This window comes from Cibotium barometz, chromosome 1 (assembly GCF_041138505.1).
Source record: "Cibotium barometz isolate CiBa-2024 chromosome 1, ASM4113850v1, whole genome shotgun sequence".
Lineage (NCBI taxonomy): Eukaryota > Viridiplantae > Streptophyta > Polypodiopsida > Cyatheales > Cibotiaceae > Cibotium > Cibotium barometz.
The window spans coordinates 10171810-10196177 of record NC_141046.1 but is presented as its reverse complement, the minus strand read 5'-3'; the positions used below and the strand labels follow the sequence as shown (position 1 = coordinate 10196177).

The window sequence follows — 24368 nt, the reverse complement described above, 5'->3', positions numbered from 1 at the left end:
ATCCTACGCTTACCAATTTTGCACTCTAAGTTACAAAGTTGTATGTATTTCTTTTAATATATAAAAAAATACTTTTATAAAAAAGAGCCCTACCATAGGAATATTTGGGTCGGTTCTCATAGATAGAGAGAAAGGTTTGCCTTGAGCAAAAGAAAGAAAAAACTATCATTTTGACTTTCGAAAAACAAAAATAAATACTTATAATAATCGAGCTAAGAAGTATTTATTAATTTTCCGGCATATATTCTCGGAAAAAAAGGAAAAAACAAGCTAGAAGTATTTATAAACCCCGTTGTTATTTTGTGCCCCAACGTTCTCTGCTGCTGTTATTGTTCAAATCTATGAGTGAGGACATCAGATTGTGAAGAAATCAGGTATAAGCTTAGCTGATATTGAAGAAGAGAGCTTTATCTTTCTGAAATGACATGAACAAAGGGAGCGACAGTTGCGAGAGATCAGAAAGACAGGTATGTGTGATCATTTAAATATTGGCAATTGTGGTGTTCTTCTTCTTTATCAAGCAATTGGGTCCTTATTCTGAGACCTTGAGAGGGTTTTTTATGCAAAATATACAAGTGGGTTCTGATTTTGACCCAAGTGTAGAAGGCCTCGCAAGCGTTTCCTGCTTACATTTAGCCCATGTTAACATGCTATCTTTAATCCCATTTTCACATTCTACTAGCATGGGCATGCTTTCATCAGATTACACACTTACACACCAGACCCGCCGTCGAAGGCTCGCCTTGCGAACATGTCCTTGTTAAACAAAGGAACGGCCTGACTTTTCCCTGATATAAACATTGAACCAACATACCTGGAACCCAGCTTGCACACACATTAGATTCATGTAGCTTAAAAACTTCATTCTCTACCCATCCTCTCTTAATTGAAATTGACAAGAATAAGAATGATGGGATGAAAACTCCACAAAGTAGCTATGCAAGAATATGGCAAGGATGAAGTCTCCTCGAAGTAGCTTTGCAAGAAGACAGCAAGAGTCTCTTTTTAAGCAAGAGTAATCCTAGAGATCTTCCTACCTGTAAATTATGGTTACTCTAGTAATGCATAGAAAAGGAAACGTGTAACTTAAGCTCAAGAATGAGTGGAGCGGACAAAAGCTTAGAGAAAAACTCCTCCAAAAAAGTCTGTTAGAATGTAGAGATCCTGACTTACGTACAGAAGAGAAGATAATTGTAGGACATTTTACATCAAACCCCACTTGCTTGCATGTAAGTAAGCTACAGCCATCTGAGGGCTTGACCAGCCTGCACTGCCATAATGCCAGCACCTTAACTCCACGAAGTGCACTGGTTAACTATGATCTAGTAAAAAAAGGACCTCCTTACATCACGATTCAACCCTTTCCATTGCATTTTGTTTGGCAGACAATCGGTGGTTGCTTAGGTGCTATGTCTTGGTTTGCAAGCATTGCAGCCTATGGTGGGAGATGCAAATTGTGAAACTGGGTAAGGGAGGCAGTGGTTAGATGTTTGAGGTTTGCAGAACATGGGAGCTTTCCAGCATATATAGTTACACTAGCTTCTAAGTGCATTTATCGGTCATGCTATGGCAGTATGCACATGGCCAGATTACAGCAGGGATATATTACCCTTGCTGATAGCCAACATCTGCAGTTCGATAAGGGCTGGTTTCACGGATTAGCTCAGCCCAAAGAGGATCAAAAGTGCATTATTGGAGAGCAGGGAATTATATGGTTGATGGCAATAGTATGCAATAGCAGGGAACTATACCGTTGGTGGCAATAGTATGCAAGGCAACAGAAAGGCAGCAATAGAAGCAACAAATGCCTTGTTTTTTGGTAGGCAGGTGTAGGATCGAGGCAGTATTAAAGCTGTGTGAAAAGATGCAAGATATTTATGTCGGATCACTATTTAGTGGTAGCACGAGAACTTCGCCAAAGAGCCGCCAAGGCAACTTCCCGTTGTGGGTGTACTAGCCTGTCTGAATCCTCACTCCGTTGTCACAGTGGAGTATGCATGCAAATGGGGTGTGGAGGGAGAGCTCAATCCGCCTTGATGGAGGCAAGAGAAGATCCTTACACTCCGTCTTCTCAAACAAGAGGCAGTAGGGAGAAGAAACTCATGCAAGAGTGAACCCTAGATCACTCCTATCCAAGTAAGCTTCCATGAAGCATAACAATGATCAACAAAGCACATGTAAGAGAAGGGGAGGAGAGGGTGAAGAGAGCTCACACGTCGAAATTGGCTTATATACAAGTGGCTAGTGTTCACACTTGGCTGGCCATGACTTAAGAATAGTCCATGGCAATCTATTCCTAGCCTAGTCAAGTATATACATGAAGTCCTTGGCTTCCCCTTTTTAGCATTAAGCACAAGGTAAGGCCACTTTATACATTCTAGCACCCTCTTACAAAAGATAAGCTTCACCTGCTCTGCAAAAGATGGTGCAGCGCCTTATAAGAGTTAGGATAGGCTAGGTGTCAAATCCCCATAGATCTCCTCATAGAATGCTCTTGGTACGAGACTCGAAACCTGCAAACAAACCAAACAAACAAGAAAGGGGTGCAGGCCTGACTCACCACCCAACCATGACAGCCGTGGGCAAGCCCACAGACTTGGCTGTCCCCACCGAGCCACGAGCTGAGCTAACTAGGTTGACGTACTGACAAATCTCTACCTTGCGACGTCCCATACCGCCACGAAGCTACCCTCGCGGGCCTCGAGACTGCTGCCAGCCGAGGGCCTCGGCTGCGTAAAGCAGGTGCACGTCTGCACTAGATCGAGGCTCCAGACCATAGAGCTCTCACAAATCATGCGAGACTCTATATGACTAATGACTAACCTTGGCCACCCTTTTATAGGCTCTTGGCCGGTCATGGAGCGTCCACACTTGGGCGCCTGCCCATCCATACTTGGATGCCCGCCCGTTAGTCTATCCCTAACCCAGCTCGCCAATCAGCGTGCCTAGCTCCAAGCTTCCCCAAACCTCGAAGCTAGTCTTGCGTGTGTGTAGCACATGGTAGATACACACTGTGCACATGACATACTCCCCTTCCTCTAAGAGCTCACTCCTGAGCTCACTAAAAAGCCAGGGTAATCTCTCTGAAGAGTAGTCAATTTCTCCCATGTAGCGTCCTCCTCAACACGATCCTTCCACTTGATCTTGTATTTTGTGATAAGCGTATTACGCAATCTTCTTTCACAAAATCCAAGAATCTTTTCAGGTTCGTGTGGAACAAATGTCATGTCCTCGACATCTATGATTTCTTGAGGAGTAACTAACTGGTATGTTTCACCCAGTACTTCCTTAAGTCTATTGACATGAAATACAGGATGAACTTTAACATGAGAAGGCAAATCCAATTCATATGCAATTGAACCAATCCGTCGTGTAATACGAAATGGTCCATAGTATCTAGGGGATAATTTCAGAGATCGACCTGTCCGTAAAGTCTCGAAATCTTTCGGAACTCGCAAATATACCATCGTTCCTTTAGAGTACTCTTTGGGTGAACGATGTCTATTAGAATAAAATCTGTCTTGGTCTTGAGCACTTCTAATAGATTCCTTCGCAACTTGTAACATTTCTTGCGTATCTTGCAAAAAATTACGTGCTGCATTATGCTGAAGTCGTGAGAATCCCACTGTAACAGGTGATCGAGGTTGAAAACCATACATAAGCATGAAAGGACTAAAACTTGTACTCGTATGCTTAGTACTGTTATATGCAAATTCTAACATAGGAAGATAATCCTCCCATCATGAACTCTGTCTTTTGGATACATATGCTCGAAGCATATCCTCCAAAATCTGATTCACTCTTTCAGTCTGGCCATCAGATTGAGGATGATCTGAGGAACTCAAATTCAAAGTTGTTTTCAACTTCGCAAAAACAATTTTCCGAAAAACACTCGTAAACTTAGAGTCCCTATCACTGACTATGTCCTGCGATAATCCGTACAGTCTAAACAATTGCTCGATAAACTGCCTTGCTAATTGCGTAGCTGTAATAGTCTTCTGGGTCGGTAAAAATCTAGCCATTTTTGTCAAGCGATCTACCACAACCCAAATACAATCGTGGCCTTGATGTGTTCTTTACAATCTGGTAAAAAAACCATGGAAATACTTTCTCATTTATTACCTGGGATTTGCAAAGGATGCAACAACCCAGCTTGTCTAAAGCGTTCAGCTTTATTAGCTTGACAAACTTGACACTTGAGAACATAATCTTCTACATACCCTTTCATCTTTGGCCAATAAAAAGTGTTTTTCACTAACGATAGTGTCATGTGTACCCCAGGATGTCCAGCAGAAGGGGCGTCGTGACACTCCTTAAGAATCTTGGACCTAATGTCCGGGATTTGTGGTACACAAATTTTGTCATTACGGAATAGTAAACCATTCCGAATCATCCATTGGCCTCCTGCAGCCTGAATGGTAGGCTGTTCAGTCATTGAGTCTTGGTCAATCAATGAGCTCTCGTCCTGGATCTTTAAAAAACTCACATTTACTTAACTTAGCATATAGTCGATTCTGTCTTAAAATAGATAAGACAATCGTGAGGTGTTGAACATGATCCTCAAGAGTACGACTATATATCAAAATATCATCCTGGAATACCACCACAAATTTCCCCAAATGTTCACGAAAAAGATCGTTCATCATTTGCTGGAAAGTGGCTGGAGCATTGGTTAACCCAAAAGGTAATACAAGAAACTCGTGATGGCCATACCTAGTCCGAAAGGCGGTTCTTTCAACATGCCTTTCATGAATACGTATCTAGTGATAGCCAGTACGTAAATCTATCTTCGTGAAATATTTCGCTCCTGCTAACCGGTCAATCAGGTCATCCGATCTAGGGAGAGGATAACGGTTCTTAATTGTCAGCTTGTTCAATCTCTTGTAATCAATACACATTCTCGAGGTGTTGTCCTTCTTTCTTCTAAGCAACACAGGTGCACCCCAAGGTGATTTACTTGGACGGATTTGGTCCATTCTCAAATAATCTTCGAGTTGTTTAGCCAGCTCATCTTCCTCAGCTTAGCTCATTCTGTAAGGTGGAATACTAACAGGATGAGCACCAGGGATCAAGTAAATACGATGATCTACTGTCCTTTCAGGTGGTAAACCCGATGGCAGTTCCTTAGGAAATACATCTTGAAACGAATCAAGTATCTTCTGTAATTCTTTGCTTTCAAATACACTTAATTCATTGACATCCATGGAAGGTATGAGAAATGAAGAAAGTGGAATCAATACACAATGGGAAGCAGTATACAAAGAAGAATCCATTATATTTCCAAAATCAACTGTATTTACAAGAGGTCCCTGAGAGGGATGTATACAATCACCTAAAATACTATACTGGGTGTTCCTATGCTGAAAAGAAAAAATATGACTAGACCAATCTATCTGGACTTGAAGAGTCTTAAACCACTTAATCCCTAATAACAAGTCTACATGTTCTAGGTGCATAACATAGCATTCCAGAGTATCTTTGTAGTCCTGAATCCGGATTGGTAGCATCTCCACCTTTCGATCCCATACTTGCCTTCCCGCAGGTATGCGTACCTCATAGGTAGTATGATCGTTGGGTGTCGTATCAAGACTCAATTTCTGCACAAGTTTATAGTTAACAAAATTGTGTGAGCTGCTAGGGTCTAGAAGAATATGGATTCTATGGCCATTCACTTCTCCATAAACTCGGAGAAGATCATGCAAGCCAAAAACTTTAGAGTTGAACAAACAATCAGAACATGAACTAACAGTAACTGACGTACCTGTCAAAGACAACTGGTTAGCTGCCTTTGGCTTGGGTCCTGCGTTGGTCTTTGCACCCTTTTGCTTCGGGCACTCGTTATACATATGTTCTTTTTCTTCACAGATGGAACAACGTTCCTTCTTCTTTAGCTTCAAAGCTTTAAGGAGTCGTTTCTTCTTCGCTGGTGTTGAACTTGAATTCTTCGAAGGTTGGTCCGAAGACTTTCCTTCAGTCGTGTTAGCCATTGGTGCGGAGAACTTCTTGTTCCCCTGCTCGGTAACGGGTTTAGACTTGGAAGAGACCATTGTATCATCATAGATATGAGCTGAATGAATGGCCTCGTCCAAAGTTTTGCATTTGTTATTTTTAACCTGTAAACGGTATGAGTCTGGTGAACCGGCTACGAAGAACCCCAAAAGAGTTGTGGGATCCATCTTTGTAGCTTTCATCTGCAAGTCTCTAAATTTCTGGAGGTAAACCTCATAAGTGAGGTGCTGCGAGGTCATGGTCAAAGCTGTAAACCGGGCAACAAGATCATAATCATCCTTTCTTGAGGAATTCCTTCTTGAAGACGTCTTCGAATTGTGCCCAAGTCGTTGGCTTAGGATTGAGTTCCTTCCACCAAAGCAAAGCTTTGCCCGAGAGGAAACCTGCTGCTAACTGGATCTTTTTTCCATCATCATATGGATGAAACTGAAAATGGACCTGCCACTTATGTAGCCAAGTGTCCACGATCTCCTTGGTACACTGCTTTTGCTCGCCCCCGAACTGTTCCGGAGTAACGTTGGGGCCTAAAGCAGAGGCCAAGGTATCCATACCCGAAAGAGTAGATAGGGTAGTGGTCAAGAGAGAGATGGAGTTCTCCAAGGCTTGCATCTGGGCGGCGATTTGTGCCTGACGTTTCGAAGAAGAAGCTTCGAGAGCTACTTTGAACTCTTGGAAATCTGATTTTGACACATAATCGTCAAAAAGATCGGCATCGGTATCTTCCGTAGCCGGCAAGCCTTCGCGTTCGACAAGCGGCTCCAACTCGGATTCTTGGGTCGACATCTTGAAGAGGGCAAGTGGAGAGAAAATTCCATCTTGCACAAGAATAGTGCGAGAGAACTTGAGAGCTTGAGAGCCTATTTGATACTAGTATCATGATTCATCTATGATCATTGATGATGGGTGATCTTGGGCCTTCTTGGCATTTTGGTCGTGACTCTTTGGGCTTGGACTATGGAGTTTAAACTTTGAATGATGAATCCATTTTGGTATTTGGAGTCTCAACTTTTGAAGCTTTGTGACATGTAGTATGGAATTTGGATTTTGGATAATGTTTTGTGAAATATTATGCACTCTGCACAAGGCACTTTATGTTTCAAGTTTCAAGTTTCAAAGTTTCAATGTCGTTTATCTTTTGAGTTTCTCGTAAATTGTGTGTTATATTTTAGAACTTTCTAGTGGGTTTTGAAAAAATGTTAACACACGCACACACACACACACACACACACAATTTATAAAATAAATATTTTTTGAAACCTGTGGTTTTTTTAGTGATGGATGAAACCTTTTGAAAAAAACCCTTCAAAACCTCGAAACATTTCTTGTAACTATGGTTTGAACATGGCATCCAGAGGGACGTTTAGGAGGAATTAGCCATTCCGCCTATGACTTGTGCACCTAATGAAAATTTTACACGGGGTGTGTCTTGGTGAGATGGGATGTGAGGGCCTATTTCATGTAGGATCTCCCGATGCTTCTATGTCTTTAGACTGGGATGTCCTATGCCTTTGGATAGCTAAACTGAATAACCATGCAGGGGTTGGTGCCAATCTATGGGAAACAACAAGATAATGGATCTTCTTGGGTGTCTTGAGCATCCCAATGAGCCAGCTTTTGCTTTGAGAGCATTGGATTCATCACAAACTCCCTCTCGTGATGGCCGAACAGATGTAAAAGCTTGTGCTCTGTGTACAAAGAGGCAGCATCAATTGTACGTGAGAGAGAGGAGAAGCTTCAGCCCCGAGGTCATGCATGCCTTGGTACCGCGTGGATATCTCATCATCCTCATAAGTGAACCAAACTCACATATATATATTAGTAACCATACTATTATTGGCCCACTGCTTTTATTATTAAGCCCTTATCCATATGGAGCCTCTAGTTAGCTTTTTATTGACTCTAGGCCATCCAAATGTGACTCGCGGCGGTGGGCGGTGCCCGGGGGACTAGGGCCTTCGACACACTTGTTGATACCATCAATGCATATTAAAACATTTAAACATAGCCACAGCCTTAACACATATCCATCATCACTTTGCATAAAACATAAAAGTGATAAAACATCCACAAATGCTGAAAATGGAGCTTGCACGTGTGACACCGCATAGAGGCCGGAATGAGCCGACTCCCCCCCTTGGGGTATTTTATTACCCAAGGAGAATAATATCATGTACAAGCTTTGAGGGCCTTACTCTCCCCACGGGAGATGCCAGATTATTCCTATACAAATGCCGTAACGCAGCCCAACACAAGGCTACCAAGCCGGAACATAGGCTGTAGAAATGCCGAGCCAACAATATAATCCATATACCTCCGTGTGGGTACTGATTCTTCCCCAAAAACCACGGGTCTTCATGCAATAGAGTTGGTACAGCAGGTACAACTCTCCATTCAGCCGGTACAGCCGGTACAATGGTTGGTACAGTAAGTACAGTGGCTGGTACAGCCGGTACAATGGTTGATACAGCAGGTACAGCAAGTACAAATGTTGGTACAATGACTAGTACAGCAGGTACAGTGGTTGGTACAGTCGGTACAATGGCTGGTACAGCCGGTACGATGGTTGGTATAGCAGGTACAGCAAGTACAAATGCTGGTGCAACAAGTACAATGGCTAGAAATCATAATAAATGATTAAATACCCTTGCCTTCAGTATTTCTTCACGATGGAAGCCTCCAAAACAGTCCCCAACAGCCGGTATTCTTCATGGGCAGCCTTCAAGTGAGAGAGAAAGAGAGTAGCCATCATTAGGGCAACCTGTAACGGTGGTAGAGGCTAGTGTGGAGCAAGAGAGCCTCTATTAATGAAGAGAGAGGGCTCCAATTTATAGATTTGGGCCTCCCATGAGCTAAAATGGCAAGAGAAGGCTACAATGACAAGTGGAGAGCCACACAATAGCTGAAGTGACAAGTGTGAGGCCACTTGTCTCACTTTGATCCACTTTCTAACAAGTGTCAGGCCACTTGTCTCACTTTGGTCCACTTTCTTGCCACATGTCCCAATCTAAGAGATGGGTCCTTCCATAAACTTTATCTCTAAAAATATCCCAACTGGTAGACATTCTGTTATAGGCACTTTGCCAACTCTTGGTATCTGCTCAATTCCAAATGTACTGATGCGAATAGAATTTCCATCGGAGTCGGGCCAAAAATAGCAACTCTCCTAAATTTTAGGAGTGTGGTCCTTTGTATTCTAGGCCATTCCCAAAGCTTGTACTTTCCAAATATTTAAACATCCTGGAGTCCACCAGACCCCTTTCAAACTGGGAAATGTCCAGGCTGGTGACATCCTCCCCAGCTTCTTAAAAGTTGTCCGCAACTTTAAGCTTCAAGCCATATATGCAAGATATAATCATGTCCCATCGATTGGGCGAGACGAGACAGTCTCAAAAATCCAATATAACTGAAGAATCCATGCCCCAAAGAAATGGGCGAGACTAAATAAGTCTCCATAGTACCAATATCAAAATCATGTCCCAAGATAAATGGGCGAGACAAAAACAGTCCCATAAGTCCAGATATCATAATCATGTCCCAAGTAAATGGGCGAGACAAATCAGTCCCACAAGTCCAGATATCATAATCCATGTCCCAAGTAAATGGGCGAGACAAAACAGTCCCATAAGTCCAGATATCATAATCCATGTCCCAAGTAAATGGGCGAGACAAAATAAGTCTCCTGCCAACAAGACATCGGTCCACATGACCCTTGACATAGACATAAGTCCCGTCATGTCCACTTTACCACTTGCACTCCGTGTTGGTACTCTGACCACACACCTTGGATGAGAGGTGGGCTCAAGTAACAAGATAAAACAATCACTCGCAGGCATAGATAACCTGGTGTTCCATAAGCATTTCTGCTACACATAGTTTATAGGCATTTCGGCCACCAACTCACACTACCCTCTCAAGTGCCCATGTTCCCTTCCATCTGCTCTCTATTGTTCCACCCACACATGGTAGAAACAATCTTCAAGAGAGCACGTAGGACAAGAGAACACTACACAGGGTATGTTGTGCTTGTCACTACCCTTTGAAGTGCCCATGTTCCCTTCCATCTCCTCTCTATTGTTCCACCCACACATGGTAGAAACAATCTTCAAGAGAGCACGTAGGACAAGAGAATACTACACAAGGTATGTGAACCATGAGTTCCATAAGTCCAATGCATCCCAAATAAAGGGAGCCATAAAGAATAATCCATCCCAGTAAAAGGGAGTCATAAACATAATCCATAAACCTGAGGATGAATTCAAATCCCTAGAAAAGAAGTCCAGGAATCCATAGACGTGTATACCATACCTCTTACCACATACTCCGTGCTAACCACACACCTTGGAGTAGAGGTGGATTTTATCCATAAAAGCATCATATCCATGAGATATCCAAAGATTTATTCTCTATAAACTCGGACAGATTCGTCCATAGAAATTGCTTGTGAAGCCCAATATCTATATAAATCTCGTCCAAGAAAGAAATTATCCATCCCAATAAAGGGAGCCATAAACAATGTTTCCCTGAAACCATCTCAAGGCAAACAACACCACCTTTCTCCTTGCATGGCTATACAAGGGTTAGTGAACATCAAAAACACTTCATAGCAAAAGCACTAACTTTGCAAACTCAAAGTATACTTAGCTTTTCTTTGCCAGGTTGGTCATGAAGCCAAAAGAAATATCTCATCACCATATCCTTAAGATATCCTGAGATATATCTCCATATAGCTTGCATGTAAGCTTGATAATATAATCCACAATATCCATATGGAAAGAGTGCTAAACGTGTGCACATAAAGCCAACTCCATACTTCCAAGATAAATTTTGTGAATTCATAAATCTTTAGACCAAGCTGTCTATTGCTCATGCTTTGCTTCATAGGCTCTGAAGTGGCTAGCCATGCTTAATAGCAATGATGGTAAGTGTGGTCCCCACTTGAGATCTTTTCTCTTCCTTATTGATAGAAAGAAGCCTCTGCTTCCAAGAAAGCCTATGCTCTGATACCAATGTGACTCGCGGCGGTGGGCGGTGCCCGGGGGACTAGGGCCTTTGACACACTTGTTGATACCATCAATGCATATTAAAACATTTAAACATAGCCACAGCCTTAACACATATCCATCATCACTTTGCATAAAACATAAAAGTGATAAAACATCCACAAATGCTGAAAATGGAGCTTGCACGTGTGACACCGCATAGAGGCCGGAATGGGCCGACTCCCCCCCTTGGAGTATTTTATTACCCAAGGAGAATAATATCATGTACAAGCTTTGAGGGCCTTACTCTCCCCACGGGAGATGCCGGATTATCCCTATACAAATGCCATAACACAGCCCAACACAAGGCTACCAAGCCGGAACATAGGTTGTAGAAATGCCGAGCCAACAATATAATCCATATACCTCCGTGTGGGTACTGATTTTTCCCCAAAAACCACGGGTCTTCATGCAATAGAGCTGGTACAGCAAGTACAACTCTCCATTCAGCCGGTACAACAGGTACAATGGCTGGTACAGCAAGTACAATGGCTGGTACAGCCGGTACAGTGGTTGGTATAGCAAGTACAACAAGTACAAATGCTGGTACAATAGGTACAATGACTAGTACAGTAGGTACAGTGGCTGGTATAGCCGGTATAGTGGTTGGTACAGCCCGGTACGATGGCTGGTATAGCAGGTACAGCAAGTACAAATGCTGGTGCAACAAGTACAATGGCTAGAAATCATAATAAATGATTAAATACCCTTGCCTTCAGTATTTCTTCGCGATGGAAGCCTCCAAAACAGTCCCCAACAGCCGGTATTCTTCATGGGCAGCCTTCAAGTGAGAGAGAAAGAGAGTAGCCATCATTAGGGCAACCTGTAACGGTGGTAGAGGCTAGTGTGGAGCAAGAGAGCCTCTATTAATGAAGAGAGAGGGCTCCAATTTATAGATTTGGGCCTCCCATGAGCTAAAATGGCAAGAGAAGGCTACAATGTTAAGTGGAGAGTCACACAATAGCTGAAGTGACAAGTGTGAGGCCACTTGTCTCACTTTGATCCACTTTCTAACAAGTGTCAGGCCACTTGTCTCACTTTGGTCCACTTTCTTGCCACATGTCCCAATCTAAGAGATGGGTCCTTCCATAAACTTTATCTCTAAAAATATCCCAATTGGTAGACATTCTGTCATAGGCACTTTGCCAACTCTTGGTATCTGCTCAATTCCAGATGTAATGACGCGAATAGAATTTCCATCGGAGTCGGGCCAAAAATAGCAACTCTCCTAAATTTTAGGAGTGTGGTCCTTTGTATTCTAGGATAATCCCCCCATTCCCAAAGCTTGTACTTTCCAAATATTTAAACATCCTGGAGTCCACCAGACCCCTTTCAAACTGGGAAATGTCCAGGCTGGTGACACCAAACCTCACCCTTGCTAGCCCTTAGCCCTTGGGCGGGTTGTACCAACCCCTATGCCTGTCTAAGCCCTAACCCAAACCTTGGGTTAGCACATCCGCTTAACCCCGGGTTATCCTAGTCCCCGATTAACATTGGTCCAAGGCCCAATTAGGGATGTTACATTATCTCCTCCTCCTACTAGATTCACGTCCGAAATTATATATCCCAGCATAGCCCTTACCTAAGCCAATGTGGAACCCCTTAGTGGATCATTGCTACTGGAGTGACAAAATCCCTATAAGGTAACTTGCATACCAATCGAATTCCATCCTAACATAAAGGTGTAAGGAGTCCTACCAAGGACAACCCTAGCTCCAATTCTCACGCCAAACTACGTGTGACAATGCTTGCCATCAGTCACCAGCTTACTCTATGCTAAAAAGTTGAGTATACGCTTGTATGGTCATGAGTTAAATGAATCAACCCATGTATCCGTAGCAAATCACCACCAACTTTTCCGCCTCATGCATAGAGGTACCTTCCTGTGCACCCTACCACCGAACATACAACCTGCCAATAGCTCTCTCTCAAAGCCATGCTGGTTACACCATGTGGTACATGCATCCATGTGCGGGGAAAGTCCTCTAGCTCAGCCCAATATGCAGGAAAGCAACCAATATTGCTTAGCAACACGTACCCAAAAGTACCATAATCCAATCATCCCACGATATGGACAAGAAAGCTTGCAACAGAAAAGAACTCCCGAACTTTCATGAAGCAAGACCAAATGTCCGCCTTCCTACATTTGAGCTCAAGAAAGCTTGCAACTGAAAAGAACTCCCGAACTTTCATGAAGCAAGACCAAATGTCCTCCTTCCTACTCAAGAAAGCTTGCAACAGAAAAGAGAACTCCCGAACTTTCATGAAGCAAGACCAAATGTCCTCCTTCCGTAGAAGAGGATTTGTAGCTGATGTAGCTTGTTCATAGAGTACGAACATTCTCCCAAGTTACATTCAAATCCTAGCCTAAAAGGCCTGACTCCTCCAGTCATCTTGCATATCCAGAGAAATCCATAATGAAGGCGATGAGCACTTATGGATTCTACTTGCTCTCCAAATGCAAACTATAAGTAGCGACGTAGCGTATCTCATGAAACCAACCGTCACAGACAAATTGGTTCAAGATACTCTTCATCCCATCAAATTGGGTGTGAACTAAAGGCAAACTTTGCACAAAAGCTTACTCATGTCACTGGTTACTAGAATCTCCATAATGCATGAGACTCTTCAGGACAATACAAGTGCCGGAATCGGAGAGATCCTATCAAACAGTTCTCTCAAATGTCCAATCAGGATGCAAGTCCTGGAATCAAAGAGATCCTATCAAAGCTTACTCATCATAATGCATGAGACTCTCCAGGACAATACAAGTGCCGGAATCGGAGAGATCCTATCAAACAGTTCTCTCAAATGTCCAATCAGGATGCAAGTCCTGGAATCAAAGAGATCCTATCAAACAGTTCTCTCAATTGTCCAATTAGGATGCAATTGATTGAACCTGTGGGACTACATAAGACCTTTCTCATTCACAAAGAATTTTGTGAGATAGGTCCAAATCCTCAAAAAAGCAAGAAATTTGACTAACTAAAGTTTAACCTTTAGTCTAACCCTAGTCCAAGTAATCAACTCATACCCATACTACTATGTGGTGTCCATTTCATCATCCTCATATGCACCAGAAGACAAAAACACAACCTCCTCAACAAGAGACTCACTTCCACTCACTAGAAAATATAAATCTCACCTATTACGTGTTCATGGTCTGCAACCCATAGGACTCTGTATTTCCTTCTGGTTTCTAGAATCAAGGAATCGGGTACCTCTGTAGAATTGCATCCACCTATGGAGCACCAGCTGCCTTTGTGGAACCACGCTAGTAAATCATTGATGTCCCAAAACTAGGGCACAACCAAATTAAAAGATGTAGGGCTACAGTATGGCCAATCTCCCCTTACCTAAACCAGACACACTTTTCCACGTGTGTGTGGAAGACAAGAAAATCCATGTACATCCGGTGATAAGTATGTGCAATGAACAAAAACAGGGTCATTTACTATTTACATGAGTGTAATAGTCAATGTGAGCAGAGTAGACTTGAAACACAAATGTTTTTAAAAATGGTCGAATTTGAGCAGGTTGGAAACTTTGTCCCCTGACCATGCTACCTAGTGTGGAGGCATGCAAATGGAAATATCTAAGGATGTATCTAAGAGCAAGTAGGCAGGGGGACCCAAGGGCATGTTGTTGGGGCTTGGCTGACTTATGGCAATGCAAGCTAACCTCAGGCTTAGGGGTGGTTCTAGAAGGAAGCCTATGGCTGGGAGGGGAGTCACTAGCCACAATCTATCGCGGTCATCAATGTGGATTGATCTAACCCTAATAGGGTTTTGAGGTATGTGGTCCTAACATTCTGGGTTTCCATCTGCCATCTAATGCATTGAAAAGGGATTGCATTCATCCTTTGTAATAGCAGTTGGGCACTGAATTTATATTATAACCCATCTATTTTTTCTGTAAATTTGTGTATGCAGGTTAATCATGTCTTTTTTGTGAGTGGTGTTGTGTGTACTGCAATTTGGATTCTTCTTACAATACCAGCCTGTTTGCTCCAGGAGGGTAGTTATGCGATCTGCACACGGCAGTCCACCAGTCACTTTGATGCAGGCAACTTTCATTCTGATGCGAGCTGATGTGCTGGAGTGTTGCATATGTTGATGGTCTTTGTTCATTTAAGGCATGTGGAGGAACAGTTGGCTATATGATGTAGTGAAAGCTGCTAATTTTGACAAGTTGACAACTTCTAAGAGATGGCTTCTAAGGCCAGTGACAAAACTTTACAAGCTATGCGAGCAGTTTTGGGATCTGGGCCATCAGATATGGATTTGATCCGCTGTCTTCATCTAGCAAGGAATGACATCTCTCTTGCTATAAATATCTTGCTCGACACGCCTGGTTTTAGAAGCTTGGAGAACAGCAAGAAGAGTCGGGAGTTAACTGCTAGGTCGGGTGTTTGTGATATGGAAACGCAGCCACAGGATTTTGAAGAAAACACACTGGTTTCAGGGTCTGATATGCAGAGGTTGGACCAAATTGATTGCCTATCTTGTACAAACTCACAGCATATTTCTAGGATAAATACTGGACTGGATAAAAGTTCCACAGCCTTAGGTCAAGCATCTGGTCTTGATGATTCAGTTCAAGGTGGAGGTTTGGTACCTTGTGTTTGTGGAAGCTCCAATAAAAGCTCTGCTACAGCAGTTTGGACAGTGCAGAAAGATTTTGAGAGTCAAGCAGATATTGTCACCTCGAAACATCTTGGAGCCCAAAGCGTGGCACCTTACTTGGCAGATGATGATTGGTGGTACCTTGGTGAGGCGGATGTTGTCGGTTTCTCAACGTGCAAAGGCTCCAAGTTGAAGGAAGGAGAAGTGGTCCTTTTCACATTTCCAAGACCTCTGAACAAGAATACGAGGCCCACCATTCGACCAGCGTGGGGACAAAAAAGGGGTTCTGCTTCAAACTCAGAGATAGTGAGGTTCTCAACCAGGCATTCCGGAGAGGTATAGATGGTTCAGATTGATGATGCAGATCTTAATTAATTTCTTCTTTTATCTGCCCACATCTCCATGTGTATCTTGCTGCAGATCGGTCGCCTGCCTGGAGACTGGGCAAGGTGCTTAGTACCTTTGGTATCAGCAAATACAGTTAAGGTTGAAGGCATTTGCAGGAGGACACTCGAGGTTCTTTCCCTTGTGGACAACATAACTCTGAATTTAACGTAAGTCACGAATCAGTGGAAAGTTTTTGAGTGCACTATTGGCTGCTATGGTCACTGAATCGCTTACTTTTTCTAGGGTTTATGCTCATTGCTCGCTCTTTAAGAAGCCACAAGGCCATTTGTCTTCTCTACTTACTTCATCTGCTGAAGGAACTGTTCACCCACTTCCAACCTTGTTTCACTTGCTTGGAAAAAAGCCTTTCAAGAAGGTGGGCAGGAAAATAAATTTGGGCAGGATCTGTAGCTCAAATGAAAGAGCTATTATTTTCTCACTTTCTTGCTGCTCAACTGTTGTGCTAGGCAGAGTTCACCCCAGAAGATTTATACAGCAGAAAGCGTTCTCTGGACTCAGAGGTGAGGGCTTGCCCTGGCTCAATTTGGAGGCTGCAGTTTATTGCTATCTTCTTCCAGAGGTAACACAGTTTTGGTTGCAGGGATCTCGTATCTCTTTATTTTCTGCAGAGAAACGCTTGAAACTGGTGTGTGACACTCCCCAACAAAGCGAAGAACAAGGAGAAGAGTTTTTAAGTGATGGTGATGTCGATCACTTGGTTGGAACATCAGATTCTTGTCAATTACTGGTTAGTAATGGTTTTTTAAGTGGTGATATCAAAGAGATTTTTTTCTTTAATTAGAAATATGTAGCTTGGGCTTGAAAACTATTCCAAGGGTTAGATATAGGAAGGGGGTTAGGTAAGGCTCCGCCAAGAACTTAATAAGAAAGGAAGCAACCCATGAACTTTCCAATGGATGCTCATATGGATCGGGGAAGTAGGTTATGGACTGAGCTAGAATGTCCATCATGTGGTAGCACCTTTTCCATTGGTCTAGAGGAGAAGGGAGAAGGGGGGGGGGGGGGGGGGGGGGGGGGGGAGGGGGGGTTTTGGGGAGAGGGGGGCATGAATCCATGATGCCACCCCAAAAATAGTGGCTTTCAGCAGCATGTCTCGAGTCGCTTCACCATGCAAGCCCTTTGCCTTAGCTCTCGGCTCCACAGCATTGGAGTCATTCACAAGTGAGGCGAAGCAGCAACTGCAGCTTTTCTCAAAGCAAATGTCTGTGGAGAAGAAGGTGAACAGATGTCCTGCCATTGATTGAAAGTGCTCCTTGTTTCCCTCTATAAGACCATTATGGCTCCAGTGAGAGTTCATAAGGATCTCTGCACATATGTTGCAGCAATTGAATCAGTAACTCTGTAGTCTCTTTTGAAATTGTGCTAGTAGTGCCTTGAGGATGGTGAGCTTCTGAATACTAAGAATGATCCTATCACGAAGGGTCGTTCTATGCTCCCTTATCTCTAAGAGTCACATCATTTTTTGTTATCTTGCTTATTGATGCTCCTTATGTAATCATGATAGTTTTATATAACGTCTGTGTATGTATCTGCGTGTGTGTAACTCTGAGATTCTTTTGATCTTGGAAATCTTTCCTCTCAACAGCTGGAAGTGTTTTTCCACTGTTTCTGATATATGAGTAGTAGCTGTCCCAACTTGGGGCAGCTATAAATGTACCATACTCTCCTTAATGAAGCAGTGGTTTCACAAAAAAGAAGTGTGTGTGTGCGTTTTTTCGTGCAGTGGGGTGGGGTGGGGTGGGGGGAACTGTGATTGTCTTCTTTCTTGACAATGTTGAGAAATAGGTGTAATGCTAAGATATATTTGCCAGAGGTTTTCTGAAATATGAATATGTTTGCAAATGACCTAGGAAATGGAGCCCCCAGCTACACTTGAATGCAGCCTGAGGTCCTATCAAAAGCAGGCATTACATTGGATGTTCAAGTTGGAATCTGGCTTAGCAACTGAGGAAGCATCAAGAACTCTTCATCCATGCTGGGATGCATATCATCTTCCCGACAGGTGAAATTTGTCGAACATTCTTTTCGTAATGAGAAAGCTTGGGCATTAGTAGCAAGCCATAAAATTTCAACTATATATTTCTGGTAATGTTTCGGCCTGTGCCATACTTTTGACAGGAGGATTGATACTATTTACTTGAATGCATTTTCTGGAGATGCAACTGTCAAGTTTCCCAGTGCCTTGCAAATGGCAAGAGGAGGGGTGAGGCACACTGCGAATAAATTGATGTGTGTTAAAATATATATAATTTAGCTTCACATAGCTTGGGTGCAAATTTTCTCAGAGGTTTGCAAGGAGAGAATCAAAATAATTGCAGTAATTTAATTTTAATTGATTTGTCTTTGCATTTTCTGAAGATTTTAGCTGATGCGATGGGCCTTGGGAAGACCGTGATGACGATATCTCTTTTGTTGGCAAATCCTGGCAAAGGGGGTTCATGTGACACAAGCACCACAAATGGTGAGGCAAGTAAAAACCTTCAATCCGAAGCAGGGCAGGCTGAGTCCCTTTACTCAGGTACTCAGAAGAAGCTGAATTTGAAAAGGAACATACATAGGAAATTACGCAAGGGAGGTGGCACACTAATAGTGTGCCCTATGACGTTGCTAGGCCAATGGAAGGTATGGACCTGCACCCAGACCTTTATGCATATAAAGATGATATAAAGCGTGGTCTTTTGAAATGCTTATTTGTTGGGTCTACATTTCTTGCTTGTGAAAAAAACTTGTGTGTGTGTGAAAAGTTCAAGATACTCACATGTGCCTTTTTATAATGCAGAGTGAGTTAGAGATGCATACAAAACCAGGGACATTAGCCGTGTATACCCATTATGGTCCGAATCGTACAAGGGACAGCAGGACTTTAATGGATTATGATGTTGTGCTGACAACATACGGGGTTTTGGGTTCTGAGTTTCAAGGCAGTGAGGTGAGTTTGTTTAGCTCCTTCTCCTAGTGGAGATGTGAAGGTACTCTTAATACATGTATATATCATTTGTAAACATGGGTTCTTCACCCACACTGTTTGGATCTGCATAGGGGGATGGTCCTCTTCACTCAACACATTGGTATAGAGTGGTGCTTGATGAAGCACACACTATAAAAGCAAGTAAAGGGCAGTCTGCTCAGGCTGCTTTCAATCTTACCGCTGATCACCGGTGGTGCTTGACGGGGACACCTATCCAGGTTCACCACCTTACTTCCATCATGGCTGCTCGTAGGTCTCTCAACCATGCAGCTTAAGAACCTAGCTGTTCTTAAGAATTGCTAGGTCCCTCAACTTCTCAAGGTTTTAATGTCATGTGCTAACATCATTCATTTGTCTATGATAATCTTTTAACAGAACAAACTTGAAGATGTATTTAGTCTGCTACATTTCCTTCATGTTGAACCTTGGAATAACTGGGGATGGTAAGAAGCTTTTGAACTCGTCTTGGAGAGGTCACAATAGCTTTATAAAGTGCTTGCTTGAAGGCTCAAGTCTTTATTCATGTATTCTATGTGTGCCATGCGTTTGCAAGCCTCATATGTAATGAAAGCTATCATTGTGAGTGGAGACTGGAAGGGTTCCTTTGACACTGGATTGTCATGGCTGCCTATTACAGCATGGTATTTTTGGGGCTGTGGGCAGGTGGAATAAACTGGTCCAAAAACCTTTTCAAGATGGGGATGAGCGTGGGTTGAGAATACTTCAAGCAATTTTGCAACCTTTGATGCTGCGCAGAACTAAAGATAGCACTGACAAGAAAGGGAGGTAAACTCAGATACTTCAAACTGGTGAATGATTCAATTTGGTATCAGGCTGGTTATACTATCTATGACACATCCAAAAAATTATTGTGATTTGAAAGGCGTATCCTTGAGTTGCCACCGAGTGAGGCTACTGTTGTTGAATGCGAGCTCTCAGAGGCTGAGCGTGATTTCTATGATGCATTATACAAGAAGTCCAAGGTATGTCTCACCACAGGTTGCGTGTGATCTTTGTTTGGAAGTGTAGATGATTTTAATGAGACATCCATGGATGCAGGTGAAGTTTGACAAGTTTGTGGAGCAAGGCAAAGTGCTGCATAACTATGCCTCAATTCTTGAGCTGCTGTTGAGGTTACGTCAATGCTGTGATCATCCATTTCTTGTACTAAGGTAGATACTCCATATCTATGGCATATGGGTTTGTACTTGCAGTTTCTTAATCAAGCCTTGACAAACATTTTCTTGTGCAAACCAGCCGTGGTGATACTGGGGAGTATGCTGACTTGGAGAAATTGGCAAAACGCTTAATCAACGGCCGTAGGGTTGGAGAGGCCTCAACAGCAGGTTTTATGCCTACCAAAGCCTACATTCAAGAAGTACTTGAAGACTTTCAGAAAAGTGAAAAGGCAGAATGCCCCATTTGCCTTGAAGCAGTTGAAGATGCAGTCCTCACACCATGTGCACACTGTATGTGCCGTGAATGTTTGCTTGCAAGCTGGAATGGTGGTTCTGGTGGTTCTTGTCCCATATGCCGGTATGTTGAGAGAGAGAGAAAGAGAAAGAAAGAAAGAGAAAGAAAGGTTTTATTAAACTACGAAAGACTGAAGGGGCCTATGAGACTAAAATTAGTACATGTGATTCATGGATAATTGAATGTCAAAAACTCGAAGAAAAGAAAAAGGAGAAAGAAAGTCATATTAATGTCCATGGAATGCCTTGAAGGCATATGGGACCAAAAACCGGTACCTCACAGTCATTACAATGCACGTCGGGGTGCACTTAGGCACAAGCAAAAGATTAATGAAAACCCTAGGATGATAAACAACTATCTGTGATACAAAAAATGCCGATGGCACATTAGAATGCTAGTCAATTGGGTTTAGGCGTACGGAAGTCCTCGATTATTGCCCTTCTGTCACGGTAGACTGCCTACTTTCCAGCTTGGCGGGCTGCTCGGACTTTGGCGAGTTCTGCACTTTTGTTTTTAAGCTGTAGGGGAGTGAGTTCATCAGCTAACCAGAGCCTGGTGCCTTGTAATGATTTGGACTGTTGGAGAACTTGGATCTTGTCCTGTTTGTTGTGATATTTCGCAATGGCATGCTTCCCTTTCTTGACAATTGTCCATGGGTTGCCTATATCAATGAGGGGGAGGGCCTTACTGAGTCGCCTCCTCATAATCTCCATGTCTGAGATGCATTTATCTTCATCAATTTCATTTTGCTCTCTAACTTCTTGCTCGTCCTAACCCTCCGGGAGTCCACCTACTCGGAGATGCTTAGCAACGCTTTCTCGGAGTTCTTCTTCCTTGATGGTTGATATGATTTCTGCGGTAAGATGTTGCTCCATACCTTCTGTAGCTTCAATGAACTCTGCTTTGGCTGCATGAATCTGCTCCTGAACTGCCTGAACTGGGTTGCGGGCTTGCCCTCAAGGGAGGCCAGATGGGTTTCAATTTCGGTGAGCTGATCCTTCAGCTTGCCATTCTCCTCTCGGAACTGATCGATTTCTGTTAGGATCCAGCCGACCATGCCTTGTGATGGCAACTAGGCTTGACCTAGTTGTGGGCCCATGCAGGGGGCTGTCGGCCTGTTTCTACTGGATGACTGCAGCTCCTTGCCCGTATATATTGGGGCTCATGCCCCTCACACATTTTGTATCGGCTATTGTGTGTATATACCAGAGTTTACACTACTCCTCCTCTCTTGCACTTTTGCAGTTTTCTGCTCTCTGATTTGTGTCTCATTTCCACTGCACATTCCGACATGGTATTGTCAGAATATGCAGCGGAGATGATGACAAAATCTGAGAACACAAGAGCAAGTGCAGAAAAATACAGCAATGGAGAGAGAGAGAGAGAGAAATGAAAATGAAATGAAATGTTATATTAACGTCTTCAAAAGGCCATAATGACCTATGAGACCAAAAGTTACATCATGGTGGATCTGATACAATGTCTGGATAAAAAAACCCAGAAAATGAAAAAATAAAGATGATACTACTGGCACCTAAAAAATGAAACTGGAACTGGAAGGTACACTATGGAGGTACCTCCATCTCATAATATGTGCCGCATCGGACACTGGCGGATCTCCTCAATATCCTGTGTGGTCAGCACCCTATATATACACAAGGCAAATCCCGAAAACAAGATACAAAGGAGTGGGGGCCATGGGGCCATTTTATATGGCCCCAAATATGCAGTCGGCCTGCAGTAGGGACAGCCGACTGAATGGGAGAGTTAATTAGGATCAGAGTTTCATGTGGGAGACATACACACAGAGAAGAAGGGAGAGAGAGAGAGAGAGAGTTGTGGGGATAAGTCAACTCATCAAGATGAGTGTGTGACTCCCCTATCACACATGTATATTGCACTAGTACACATAGTGCACTTAGTACATTAAAAGTACTAAGTGTACTATGTACTATAACTTATGGGCTTGTACACACTATAAGGGTGGGCATTATGCCTTTACCCCAACAACCTCCCACTTAAAGGCAAAGTGCCCTTAAGTAAAGGAAAAGAAAAATCAGCATGTACATGATAATATACAAGGCCATATCAAGGCTGAAACTGGCCTCATCCAATGCCCATCAAGTGTTTGCAATGAGCAAACCGCTCCGGAGGCAAACTCTTTGTCAACAGATCAGCCGGGTTGTCATCCGTATGAATCTTAACAAGCTGAATTTGCTTGTTCTCTATCACCTCTCTGATGAAGTGATACTTCACATCCACATGCTTCGTCTTTGCATGAAAGACAGGGTTCTTTGCCAACTGGATGGCACTCTGACTGTCACAATGCAACAATGGAATATCCCCTGTATAACCCAAATCAACCACTAACCGAGATAGCCATAATGCCTCCTTGCAAGCCTCTGTGGCTGCAATATACTCGGCCTCTGTAGTAGATAAGGCAGTGCACTTCTGCATCTTGGATATCCATGACACAGTACCTCCTGTGAATGTAAACACATAACCGGTAGTAGACTTCCGGTTATCTGGATGACCGGCATAATCCGAATCCGTATAACCATGCACTAATGCATCCTGTTTGCCAAAGCAAATGCACATATCCTGTGTGCCCTTCAGGTATCTCATGACACCTTTCACTGCTTCCCAATGCTTCTTGCCAGGGTTGGCCATATATCTACTAACCACTCCCACTGCAAATGCAATGTCCGGCCTAGTAGCAACCATGGCATACATGAGACTGCCACAAGCTGAAGCATACGGAATCTTGGCCATATCAGCCCTGCCACTATCTGACTGTGGGCTGTCCATAGCACTGAGTTTCACATATGGAGGCAAAGGAGTACTAGTCTTCTTCCCCCCGTCCATATTGAACCTCTGCAAAACTTTGCCAATGTATTCCTTCTGAGACAAGTACAACACATGCTGATTTCTGTCCCGAAGTATCCGCATACCCAAAATGTGATTTGCATCACCCAAATCCTTCATATCAAAGGTCTGATGCAGCCTCTGCTTCAAGGCATCCATCTCCTTACGAGATTTCTCGGCAATCAACATATCATCAACATACAAGATGAGGATCAATAGACTGCCATCCAAAGCTTTCTTGGTGTATAAGCAGTGATCTATGTCACTTCTCCTGAATTTCTGGGATTTCATGAATGTATCAAATTTATGATACCATTCCCTTGGTGCCTGTTTGAGCCCATAAAGACTCTTTTTCAGCTTGCATACAAGCTTCTCCTTTCCACTTACTGCATAACCCTCTGGCTGTTGCATATATATCTCCTCATGGAGATCACCGTGAAGAAAAGCAGTCTTCACATCCATCTGAATCAAATCCAGATCATCATGAGCAACCAAAGCCAACACAGCTCTAAGTGTGGTCATTTTGACCACTGGAGAGAAGATCTCATCAAAGTCCACACCATATTCCTGCTTGAAGCCCTTAGCCACTAGCCTGGCTTTGTATCTTGGCTTTGCATCAGGTGCAACTTTGAGCCTGTAAACCCACTTGCATGGCAAAACCTTCTTGCCTGCAGGTAAATGCACCAACTTCCATGTTCCATTTTTGTGCAGAGAATCCATCTCTGACTTCATGGCACGCTCCCAAAGAGCCTTGTCTGCCCTCTGTAAAGCCTCCTTGTAACATGAGGGCTCCCCACAGTCAGTGAGCATCAAGTAGTCAACCCCTGGAACAAACCTGTCAGGGGCTCTGGAGGGTCTTGTGGACCTCCGTACCCAATGACCATCATTTGCAGGTTGCTGTCCAGCCTGCATATCACCTATTGGTGGCTCCTGTTCCATACCATATGGTTGAAAGATCATGCCCGGTATCTCCTCTAACTG

General features: G+C 43.2%; 1 protein-coding gene across 4 annotated transcripts in view; it reads left to right on the top strand.

The window, feature by feature from the left end:
* The first annotated feature begins 266 nt into the window (after window positions 1-266).
* Window positions 267-24368, top strand: part of LOC147641587 (DNA repair protein RAD5A-like) — a 36374-nt gene continuing 12272 nt past the window's right edge. Inside the window, exons 1-17 of one of the 4 annotated variants that reach the window (XM_086791220.1) lie at window positions 267-467; window positions 14585-14841; window positions 15062-16009; window positions 16094-16227; window positions 16304-16436; window positions 16528-16581; window positions 16662-16808; window positions 17932-18083; window positions 18200-18284; window positions 18440-18703; window positions 18861-19010; window positions 19121-19267; window positions 19425-19492; window positions 19713-19835; window positions 19933-20032; window positions 20109-20221; window positions 20307-20585. In XM_086791220.1, coding sequence (XP_086647346.1) covers window positions 15257-16009; window positions 16094-16227; window positions 16304-16436; window positions 16528-16581; window positions 16662-16808; window positions 17932-18083; window positions 18200-18284; window positions 18440-18703; window positions 18861-19010; window positions 19121-19267; window positions 19425-19492; window positions 19713-19835; window positions 19933-20032; window positions 20109-20221; window positions 20307-20585 — 2702 coding nt within the window. In that variant the 5' untranslated portion in view covers window positions 267-467; window positions 14585-14841; window positions 15062-15256. Of the gene's footprint in view, window positions 468-14584; window positions 14842-14980; window positions 16010-16093; window positions 16228-16303; window positions 16437-16527; window positions 16582-16661; window positions 16809-17931; window positions 18084-18199; window positions 18285-18439; window positions 18704-18860; window positions 19011-19120; window positions 19268-19424; window positions 19493-19712; window positions 19836-19932; window positions 20033-20108; window positions 20222-20306; window positions 20586-24368 lie in introns of all 4 variants that reach the window. The other 3 variants (XM_086791359.1, XM_086791289.1, XM_086791430.1) reach the window with 3 other exon arrangements.